This window comes from Rhinolophus sinicus, linkage group LG01, assembly GCF_036562045.2.
Source record: "Rhinolophus sinicus isolate RSC01 linkage group LG01, ASM3656204v1, whole genome shotgun sequence".
NCBI classification, from domain to species: Eukaryota; Metazoa; Chordata; class Mammalia; order Chiroptera; family Rhinolophidae; genus Rhinolophus; species Rhinolophus sinicus.
The window spans coordinates 49,563,337-49,575,422 of NC_133751.1; the positions used below are offsets into that span (position 1 = coordinate 49,563,337).

General features: G+C 41.9%; 1 protein-coding gene across 10 annotated transcripts in view; it reads right to left on the bottom strand.

The window, feature by feature from the left end:
- The window catches only part of DGKG (diacylglycerol kinase gamma), a 197,279-nt gene that overhangs the window by 19,411 nt on the left and 165,782 nt on the right, over positions 1–12,086 (bottom strand). For 9 of the 10 annotated variants that reach the window (XM_019735850.2, XM_019735845.2, XM_074329136.1 and 6 more), the window contains 2 exons: positions 4,214–4,334; positions 2,306–2,366 (listed from right to left, as the gene is read on the bottom strand). The exons of the other annotated variant lie outside the window; for it this stretch is intronic. In XM_019735850.2, coding sequence (XP_019591409.2) covers positions 2,306–2,366; positions 4,214–4,334 — 182 coding nt within the window. The remainder of the gene's footprint in view (positions 1–2,305; positions 2,367–4,213; positions 4,335–12,086) is intronic. 10 annotated transcript variants of the gene reach the window in all.

Here is a 12,086-nt window from a genome sequence, read left to right on the forward strand (position 1 = left end):
TATGCTTTTGGCATGTTGGAAGGTTAGTTTGTCCAACAATGTAATTAACAATATCATTTCTTGCTTTTAATTTCCCTATGCTTGATAAAGGAAAGATAGATAGATACATATGACTTTTTTTTTAGATGTATCTCTTACGGTTTAAGAAATATAATTGCATTTAATAGTCTTTTTAAAACTTCGCTTTAATTTCACTCGTTTCAATTTTTACCAAAAGTTTTTTTGTGCTGTGATGTCCTATCATTAATTCTTTAATTCTGAACCACTTCTTAGCTGGTGTGTATCTTCAGGAAAATGTTATACTTTCGTTTTAATTCTTGCAAGCTTAAGAATGACTTTCTATTACTTTCTGTTATGGACTGAGTCATGTCCCCCCAGAATTCGTATGTTGAAGCCCTAACTCCCAATGTGACTGTATTTGGAGATAAAGCCTTTAAAGAGGTAACTAAGGTTAAATGAGGTCATAAAGGTGAGACTCTTATCGAATACAACTGGTGTCCTTATAAGAAGAGGAGACACCAGGAGGGCACGTGCACAGAGAAAAGGCCACTAGAGGACACAGCGAGAAGGTGGCTATCTGCAAGTAAGGAAGAAAGGCCTCACCAGAAAGTAACCCTGCCAGAACCTTGGTCTTGAACTTCTAGCTTCCAGAACTGTGAGAAAATAAATTTCTGTTTAAGCCACCCAATCTATGGTGTTTAGTTATCGTAGCCTGAGCAAACTAGTATACCCTGACATATAGATTTCCCTGGACCATAAAATCACTGGGTCACAAATGTTTTCATAGTGAGTTGTAATCTCTGAAGGGTGGCATGGAGAGAGGGTGGGGGTGGGGTTAAGAGGAGTATTTGGTTATTTCAAAAACCAGTGCTTGGATTTAGGGAAATGGCAATCCTATTTTCAGTTATCACTGAACCAGGTGGGAGAGCTTGATTTGTTCCAGGTTTTGTTTTTTAGGAGACAGGAAGAGCTTGTTATTGATTTTTCTCAATTCAGCGCCATCAAAATTATAAGTAGTAGCAGTTTCCTCTATCTCTCCTAATTCTAACAAGGTGGCAAGCTATTTTTAGTTTTTACTATATTGTGTTTTCTTTTTCTTAGTCTTCATAGAAACAGAAGATTGAGGTAAGATTTTATGGGAAAAAATTCTGCTTTTGATAATTTTTATTGAAGATGCCATCTCTAGAGTCTCTGTTTCTAGAGACCAGTTTATACTTTGTAGAAGTTATATGGAACAAAGAGTTATAGGAATATACCTATAATTCAGGCTCAATAGAAATCTCATGAAAACCATTTCCCTAGTAGAAGACAACTTGATGTTCTGAAGGGCTCAAAGTAGTAGGTTTTTGAAGAATTATCTGAATACTCCATTAGAACGAGGACGCATAGAAACATTAACCTTTGTTTTTTGAGATTTGTACACTCACAATAGCATAGAGAATATTACTAATGGAATATCCTGGTGAACACTCTAGGCCCTGACCACAAGGACAGTGGTTTCTCCTCACTACAGAGTTTCTAGCTAGGTTTCTAACAGAGAAGGAACTAAGAAGGAAGGATGCATGGCTCCCGTAGTCGTGCTAAATGGAGAGCTAATGTAGGTATGGTGAGTCAGGAAATGAGGATGGCCCCTTTATTTTCATTTGTTCAGTTATTTCTTCACTGTTCAACAAATATTTTTGTGCAACTATTAGAAAACCAGGCACAGTGTCAGATGCTGGGTGAATACCATAAACAAAATTGGTAACTCACGTGGTTACCCTATTAGTGACATTTTCAGGTAGGTCCTCAGAGCTGTGGTGCACCCAAGGTGTAGTGTGTCTGGACACTGTGGGAATCCTCCCCCAGGGGATCCAGTGGTCCCAGTGACTGGATGGAAGTTCTAGGGTAAGGATGCAGATCTGGCTTCCACATAAAGAAGCACTTTCTAACAATTAGACTTGTTTATCAGGAGAACAGTCTTCCTTTTTGGGTGGTAAGTTCCCTGCCACTGGAATGATTCAAACTAAGGCTCTCAAGGACACTGCAGAAGTCTCTGAGGAAATGTGAGCTCTTTGAAGATGGGTCTATGTCTCATTTAATTTTGGAACTGGTGCCTCACAATGCCTGACGCATAGCAGGTATTCAATAAAATCTTGGCAGGTAAGTGAATGGATGGATGAATGAAGTGGAAAAGAGGCTACAAATAGATGATCTCTCAAAGCCTCTGCAACTCTGAGATTCAGCAATTTCACATTCAGTCAGTGCCCAAAAGGGGCCCAAAAGGAAGCTTCTCACCCTCAGCTCAAAGACTGGCAAAACTCACCGTGCAAGGTGGCTGCATCCAGGGCTCTCCATCCACTTGCATTGGCAGCAGCTTGTTCGTTCTGGAATACCGGGAACCAAGAAAACGCAGTAAACTTCTTGGAATCAGAATCAGGGTTGTCGCCACGAGGGAAACAAGTGGGAAGACCGTATCTGCCCATCTAAGACTCTCATGGGGGCTTGTTAAAAATAGATTTTTGAACCCCCTCAAGAATTGAAGCTGGGGCCAGGTACAGGAATCTGCGTTTTAGTAAGTACTATGGGTGATTCTCCCCATTGGTAGGAGGAGAGGAGAGGAGAAAGTGTTGCTTTCTGGCTTGGGACAAGGTTTGTTTGGCATATGGATTGTTAAAAGGAGAGAGACAATGTATTCTGACTTCCTTCTGTAAAGGAGTTGTGAATATATACTACTTCACCTTTGGGACAAAAGGCAGGTCCTTTCCGAGGCCTCTGGTCTGGGACCACCCACTGGCCAGGAAGCCCTCACCTGGTATTGCCCTGTTTTTGAAATTATAAAATGAGGGAGGCAAGCTGTGTTTTAATGTAGATGATTCTCTGACTGATTCTGAGGGTATTTAGTAACAAAAAAAATAAACCTAATAATGAAACAAATAATAAGAGGAGAGAGTGGATTCTGCTTTGGGGGCTGAGGAGCGTATCTGGAAAATGCCCAGGAGGATGAGGTTCCTGGCTCACCCCCTCTGTTTCTATCTGGGAACAGGTCTACTGAACATGAAGAAAAGCCCTCCCTCTTGTTGTATGTGGCTTTTTGATTCCTCTGGGATTGAGATGTTATGATGTTCTCTGTGGTCTACATAAGTTATGGCAGAGATGTGCTGACTGGACCTACTCAGTATTCGTCATGCAGAATGGACAGGAAAGGAAGTACAGAGATTAATCTGGACAACAGGGGTCCCAGCACAACAGCCCAGAGAGAAAGAGGAGCAAGGCTTTGGGGGAATAATAGAAAACACAGAGAAGACACCAAGAAGGAACGAAGCAACGGGGTTAGTGGGATAGACCTTCAGCTAAGACACATCAGGGAACAAGCTCTGGCGACCTTTCTCAGGGATGTAGGGGAGTGTCAAGAGCAATTTCCCTAAATGCGCTCTGAGGACACACTTGCCCAAGGCAAGAGGTTCTGGGGGAGAAGGGTTCTGTGGTCAAATTACTTGGTAAAACTGTATGCTGTGGTCTCCTCTAGGAGATCCCCAAAACTCACTGATAGATTTTATCTGTAGAAATTGAATGGGAAGAGGAAAGGAATAGACTTCTGAAATAATCAGTTGGAGAAGAATCTGATTAGTTGCATTGATTAAACAGAAGCAACCCAAATCAGCGGGTCCTCTCCTTTAGACTCTTTCTTTGCCATGAACCTGCAGTCGCTGATCTGTGTGGTATGGTCCATACGCTCAAGAGTCATCATCCTCTTGGTCCACTATGACAGATTTGCTGATGTTGATGGTTTAGTTCTACAAAGGTATATAGGAAATAGTATTTCTAAGGCCACCATCCAAGAATAAGCGGAGCAGAAAACTCAGTTTTTGTCAGCGTGTACCCTCCGGTACACATCTAACATTTTAATTTGTAAAGATGAAAAAGGCAAGGAGGTGGACCTCTGATTCTCTAGACCTCATAATCTCAACACTCCTGTTTAGAGCATTTCACCAATTCATTCCAAGAAAACAGCCAGTTGGTTGTGGTGGACCCTGTAGTTGATGTCCTGGCTGGTTGCATTATATCTAGTTTGGGAAATGGTCTCCAAAGACATCCTTTATAAACGTTATCAAGTTTCAGTCCCCCACTCTCCCTGCGCTGAAATCCAAAGATGGCGTACTAGTTTGTTGTCTGTAAAAATATTAAGGGAGTTTGAGAGACTTGGAGGCTGCTGGGTAATGAGGAAGCATACCTGATGGTGACAGAAGAGCACTGGGCCAGCCTTCTGCCTGCACTCTTCAAGCCAGTGTAGATCTGCCCCATTTCCATGGCTCCCTCTAGCCCCACCACTTCAAGAAGCTGGTCACTGAGGTCTGCAGAGTGAGACAATCAAAAGCAGTGCATACACATCTGTCTGTTCCTCAGGCTGGTTTTGGCCAGAAGATCTAATCTCTACATGGCCAACTCAGATCTATCAATATCCCTTCGTCTCCCACCAAACAGCATTTTCATACTCATTCTGAATAGGGAGTTTCTTCAAAGATCACTAAATGTACCTTTTCGTGAACAGAAACCCAGTTCTAGTGAAAAAAGGTTTTGATTCAGAGCATTAATATGCATCTAATGAATAGGTTGGCATATCAAGAAGCTTCTTCAGGGCTCAGCCTGGTGGCTCAGGCGGTTGAAGCTCCGTGTTCCTAACTCCGAAGGCTGCCGGTTCGATTCCCACATGGACCAGTGGGCTCTCAACCACAAGGTTGCCAGTTCAATTCCTAAAGTCCCACAAGGGATGGTGGGCTCCGCCCCCTGCAACTAAGATTAAACACGGCACCTTGAGCTGAGCTGCCTCCCGGATGGCTCAGTTGGTTGGAGTGCGTCCTCTCAATCACAAGGTTGCCAGTTCGACTCCCGCAAGGGATGGTGGGCTGTGCCCCCTGCAACTAGCAACGGCAACTGGACCTGGAGCTGAGCTGCGCCCTCCACAACTAAGACTGAAAGGACAACAACTTGAAGCTGAACAGCGCCCTCCACAACTAAGATTGAAAGGACAACAACTTGACTTGGAAAAAAGTCCTGGAAGTACACACTGTTCCCCAATAGGGTCCTGTTCCCTTTCCCCAATAAAAAATTCTTAAAAAAAAAAAAAAAATAGTGAAGATAACTTAAAAAAAAAAAGCTTCTTCAAATGCAGAGTAACATAAATGATGAACCAGCTATGTCTGAAATTATTTTCAAGATGAAGATACATTGGATTGGGATTAATATAGGAAGGAATGTTGACAAAGGTCATTATCCGTAGCTGGATCAAATTTCTTTTCTCTGAATGTCTGAATAACAACTTGGCCCTACTGACGATGACTGATGGTTAATTAATCTCAATTTTGGCCTGTGGTAAGCCAGTGGTGAGCCAACCTCCTTGGACATCCTTGGGGAAATCAGTGACCTCTTTAAGGACACCAGGTGCCTAATCTGAGCCAAGGAAAAGGATATTTCACCTACACCAGATTATTCTTGGTCCACAGTAGAAAAAGAGGAACAGAAAATATGAATCTCAGGCTCAGAGTCACATAGGATCAATGCCCTCCCACAGTTACTTCTGAGTTAACACCTGGAAAAGGTCCTTTATTTCAAAGTTCCTGAGGCTTAGATTGTATCTGCTCAATTTCTTGTGAAAGCAATGGCAGGATTAAGGTTTGATGTTGGGCCCAAGACTCACTTTTATAACACAACTCTTACTTATTTAAAACAGAAGCAAAACAAAAAGGCATATTCATTAAAAAGTCCCCTTCCTTTGCCTACTAAGGCAAAGGTACTTTTCTCATAGATTGCAGCTAATCACTAACATTCTATTAATATTCACAAACTAGAAAATTGTGCCTATATTAATGCTTTTGCTTATTTGACAGATGGCTTCTGTCTTCCTGGTATATTGTAATAGTGTTTGTTAAGATTGGCAAGGAGATATTTGGGTTTGTCTTTACTTTTTTGTTTAGATGTCTAACTATCGTTTAAAAAACATGCTCTTGATGGATGTATTTCTAATGCAAACAGTTAAACAAACCATGGGGCTGACCACAAATGTGTCAACATTGTTACAGTCTAACCTACCCATGATCAAGGATGAACATCAACTGCCAACAGATACAAAAACTGAATTAGTTTTTCTGTGACAAGTATATAGCTTTCTCCCTTTCCATCCATCCACACTCCCATTCTCCTCCTTTTTTTCTTTAACCACATCTGTGAAAAGATACTGTCTCCTTAAAGTCTCCATCTCATTTGGACTTGGAACAAGAAGCCATGAAAGGGCAATGTTTGTTTAGGAGAATGCTCCAGGCTCTCTTTAAGGAGTTTGGATCCAATAAACAACATATGTCTAAACCTCTCGTCACTTAATTAGTTCCCTTCTTACCATAGAGCATTGAATAACCATTGGGTAATCTTAGCTTACTGTGTCATTTTAATAGTGTCTGTGAAATCAACATGGGTCATGAATGAAAGAGGGAGGGAGGGAAAGAGCGAGTGAAGGAGGAAGAGAGAGAGAGAGAGAGAGAGAGAGAGAGAGAGAGAGAGAGAGAGAGATACTGTGTTTCCCAACAAATAAGACCTAACTGGACAATCAGCTCTAATGTGTCTTTTGGAGCAAAAATTAATATAAGACCCAGTATTATATTATATTATACCCGGTCTTACAGTAAAATAAGAACAGGTCTTATATTAATTTTTGCTCCAAAAGACACATCAGAGCTGATTGTCTGGCTAGGTCTTTTTTTGGGGGGAAACATGGTATGAGGGAAAAGACTAGAGGCAAGGGGAGGAGGAGAAGGAGGAGAAGAGGGAAAAGGCAGGAGAGAAATATATAGAGTGTGTCTAAGGGTGGGAGAACTATACTGGGCAGGACAAGGGAAGAGAAAAGAGAAGCAGAACTTTTTAGAAGTTTCTTCAGTGGCATAGAGACAGATGTCTTACAAAATGCTCTTTGTGCCAGTTTTGGTATCTTACAGAGCGGTGATAGCTCAATGTTTTTCCTCCTTGAAACACTCCCTGGTAACAAGGTGTTCTGAGAAGCAGAGGACTTAATGGACTCAAGTGTTTCAGCTTTTACAATGTCTTGGTCTTTTAACAGATTTTCCCGTTGAATGGCTTTGACTCTCAAGTTGTTATCACTTCCCACACATTACCTTGCTTCCTGGCTCTAGAAGAGGAGTAATGAAGGCTGATCTCATCAGCATGGTGGGTGTGTGGGAGGTGGGGGCTTGCACAAATGTGGGGCTGAGAAGATAAAGGCCGGGGAAGGGGCTAGGATCTGGGTGCACTTTTTGCTCTTTTGCCTTTGAATTTGTATTCAAAGAGGCTAGGATGACTTCCGTCTACTACCAAAGGAAGACTTGACTATGCTTCTATTTCTCTACCATTGTCTAACTGATCTTCCTTTCCACTTTCTAGAATGTACCAGGGAGTTCTGAGGTAAAAAAAAAAAAAAAAAAGTCCATTTAACTTTGTTTCCCAAACTTATTGGACCATGAGACTCTTCTTCTGTGTGAAACCTATAAACAGTCCATGGTAGTGTCCTTTGGAACACACTTTGGGAAATTCTGGCATCACTTAATTCCCTCTACTTTTTCTAGCACAGAGGTACTTATACATAAATTAAATTTTGGAGTTAAAATGAAACAGAACAGAATGCAAGTCAATATCCAGGCACACAGAACAGTTAATGTTCAGAACCTGATCCAGAGTCCAGGATTAGGACATCTGGCATGCTACGTGTCTGTTTCACCTTAGGTACCAGTGATTCAGAGTGTGGTTTTGGCAAGTCATATCACCTCCATATTGTCTTTATACTCTTCAACTCATTAGTATTTAAGATGGAGTTTCCGTGCACCTTAGTAAAATAGGAATTAATTTATTCACTCATTTATTTATTCAAAAGTTACTGAGTAGCACCCAAATGCCACACACTCTGTTAAGAACTGAGGATACAAAATATTCTACTCTTGAAGGATTCTTGGCCAAGAAGAAGAAAAAGTGTTAGGTGTAGGAAATGCAAGTAACGAAACTATATAAACAAGGAAGCCTGAATAACTGATTCTGACTGGGCAAGATATGGAAGGAAGGTGTCACTGACATTTAAAGAAGGTCAAGGTAATTTGCTGGGCTAAGAAGGAGAAGGAAGAGGGACATTCCAGGGACAGAACGATCATGTGTAGTATTGGATAAGTCACAGCATACAGAAAGAAATTCATTTAGCAATAAACCCACTTGGCAATTTCATTGGAAAATATAAAAAAATATTTCTACCTACAGAGAATTACTGTCCAGAGATTCTTTCTTGACACAACTATAAAAAGAGGGTCTCTGGGCAGGGCACGAGCTTGTTGCCACCACAGAGTGAGGCTTTTCAGCACTGGTCTCAGTCACAAAGCCTGTGTAGTGCTTTGTGGGCAGTGAACACTTAATATACACTCTCTGAGAAAGAAAACAGGTGAAGGTAGAAATGGAAAAAGGAGAACGTGGACACAGAGGAGGAACAGCCAGGAGGACACCAACAGCATTTCCGATTTGGCCTACTAGATTCAGTCTCCACTACGCAATTTTATAAATGCACATCTGGTCATGTCATCCCATACCAAAAATCCTCCAGTGGCACCAATCATAACACCAAGTGCTGGGAAGAGAAGGTGAAATGTACATTCGTTCACACCTATGAAGAGAATAGAAGCTGCCAGAAAACTTTTTGGAAAGAAACTTTCGTACTGCTGATTTGTTCATTTCTTTCTTGATATTGATCATAGAATCTAAGCTCATACAAATATGAACATTGTGGCATCATTTATAGCACAGGCATACCTTGTTGTATTGTGCTTTGCTTTATTGACCTTTTTACAAATTGAAGGCAAGACCCTCCACCAGCAAAAATGTTATGACTCGCTTTATTGCAATACATGCTTTGTGTGGTTGTCTGGAACCTAACCCACACTACCTCAGAGGTACAGAGGTATGCCTCGAGTGAAATCTCCTCCTCTCCCATTTTCATTTGTATGAACATGGTTAAATTATATGGTGTCCGTATGACAGAGTTTTATGCTGCCATTAAAATATTTACAGAATTTCAAAAACATAAATATGTATACATTATAATGTTAAGTGTGAAGGAAGGATATAAACTTATTTATACAACATGCTCTCAACTATGTAAGAATATGCATAGGAGAAAAGAACAGATTGCTCTAAAATCTTAACAGTGGTGAGTTCTGGGTAATTAGGTTAAAGACGATTGTTATTTTGTACTTGATATTTTTCTAGGTGTTTCATAATTTCTGTAAGTATGTATTAATGTTATAATTTAAAAAGTCATTATAAGAAAACCTATCAACTACTCTTTATACTTGTAAAGATGGTATAAACTCCCTGGCTTGATGCCCAGGACCCATCGCAATCTGGCGAGAGGCTGCCTGTGCAGTTTTATCTCCTGACACTGAAGGCTAGGTACCTGCGTCAGGCATACACAACAACACATAGTTCCCCAGGTAAACCCTACTTGTTTCCCTCCTTTGTGCCACTGCATATGCTATACCTCTGCTTGAAAAGCCCTCTTCCACTTTTTACTGTCCATCAAAAATTCAGCTGAAGTGTCATCAACTTCAAGAAACCTCCCTGGACTTCCATGTCTGCAGTTTGATTGAGATAGTCCTCAAACTTTCCCAGGTAGATATGGTCAAAGGAAGAACCAGGGGCTGGGTGTCTCAGCTGTGGGCAAGAGATGCTTGCAATACTTACTGTACCATAGGGTCTAGTTTGACTAGGGAAGGATAGCAAGGACTGGATGAAAAGGGAAAAGGCAAGTAAGAGACGTGATGAGTTTTAGGAGCAGGTGTTCTGAGACAATAGGAGAAAGAGGGTTGGAAAGAGGTGCTGTGAGCCGCATTAGTACATGACAAGTTAGTTCCACCTGTGTTCCCAGTGGTGAGCAGCAGAAGGGTGGTGATGCGGATTAGAGTCAAGGAGACGTGAGGCAAGTTTAGTGGTTCCTAAACTTTGCTGCATGTTAGAAGTACAGCAGGTCCTCAAATAGCATCATTTTGTTCAACGTTGTTTTGTTGTAACGTTGCTGAGATGCCGTAGTAACTAAACTCTTGTTTATTTCAATTAGCCTGTGGTGAAATAGGTTTCATTATATGTCATTTTGCTTAAAGTCACAGAGCCTGTCGATAAGTACGGACTTATTGTTTACCTGGGGAGCTTTTACTAACAATGAGGCCCAGGTTGCACCGATACCAGTTAAATCAGAATGTGTGGGCCTGGGAGCTGGGCATCACTATTTGTTTGTAAAGCTTCCGAAATGCAGCACAGTTTGGGAGACCGCTGGGCTAGGCTATTGGGTGGATCATCCCCATTGGCCAGTGGTTCTCAAAGTGCAGCCTTGAAGCAGCAGCAGCAGTATCACCTGGGAACTTGTTAGAGATGCAAATCCTCAGGCCCCACCCCAGACCCACTGAGTCAGAAACTCCTGAGAGGAGCCCAGCAGTCTGTGTTCTAACAAGCCCTCTGGAAGATTCTCAGGAATGCTCAAGTTTAAGAACTTGAGCCTTAGGCAATAAAACTGCCCCAAACATATGCAGGAGTTGGAGTGAAAAGGAGTATCAACAAGTTACTTCCTGACTGCTTTGATCGAGAGCTTCTTCACTTGAAAATTAGGAATTAGGAATAATAATACTGACCTCAAAGTGTGGTTAGGAGATTAAATGGCAGAGCTGTATGTGAAAGAGTGGGCACTAAACATTCGTTAGTTTCACTTTCCTTTTCTGCCACATTCACCCTGACAACTGCCAACAATCTACACGTAGTTGTCTATCCATCTTCTTAGAGCTGGTACAAACCACAATATTTGGGATAAAATATTTTTAAAAAGTCTTCCATGTTCCTCATAGCTTCACACCTCCGTGGAGAGGCTGCCAATCCAGGTAAGCTTTAGATTCAGTTGGCATCCGTCTTCCCTGATTCTGCTCCTTTGCCTACTTCTTTGATCTCAACAGCCCCATTTTCCTTTTTTTTTTTAGTTCTGCCTGCTGTCGGGAGGAGAGGTTGGAGCTCAATACTGATAAGTAAAGGCTGGCAGAGCTTTCATATTTAAGGGGCACATCTGATCTGTCCACTCCCCTCTTCAGACCCTTCCATAGCTCTGGAAGTCCAAGGGACAATGTCTTAGTTCCTTAGGCAAGCGTGCGAGATCACCGTGCAGGGTCTGGCCCAGTTCCCTGCACAGGTACCCCTTTGGCTGGAGCATTCCCCTTTACCCTCCTGGGATACCCCAGGCACCAGGCTTCTTGCTTCGCCTGTGTTTAGATGGTGGATCTCACCCATGACAACTGTTTCTGTCATATCACTCTCCCAAGTCCATTGAGAGTTGAAGGCAGGGCTGTGTCCTTGTTTTGTTTAGCTTTGCATCCCTAGCAACTAGCCTAGCTCTTGGTGTACAGAAGGCTCCCAATAAATGTTTCTTGAATAAACTGAATAAAATACATGCTTTAGGGCCAAAGACCTTGACAGGTTTGGCCTGAAAGAGGAAAAAGATAATGATTATAATAATAATAATAAATGACAGCAACAACAACAATAACCACTACATGCCTAGATTGAACCAGATAATGCGCTTTCCATGAATTAACTCATTTAATCTGCGTGTAACAGATAACGATGACCCAGTCTGGTTTGTGCCTTTCTCCCTTAATGCATAATGTTTATGTTCATTCTCATCTTGGCTGCTGGTTCACATTAATGAAAATTCAGTCACTTAAGTTGCAAAGGGAACTCAGGATATTTGGGTGTCATGATTTAGGCTCCTTGTTTGCGGTGACCTAGGGAAGCACGGGAGATCCTTACCCTAAACAGGATGGCTTGCTACTCTCAATCCCATTTCCTCCTCCGTCAGCACTTTTGGGGGTAGGTCTGAAAGCTGCAACAGCCCAGCCCAGGAAATCAGGCACCCTTCCCTGGAGGTGCTGAAACCCTGACGATGTGATGGCACCAGAGGGTCTCTGAACCATCCTACCATAGTGTTGAGGAAGCCTATCCTCTACCCTTAGGCAGCTGTGTCATATAATAAAACCTGTGGACACTGTCCC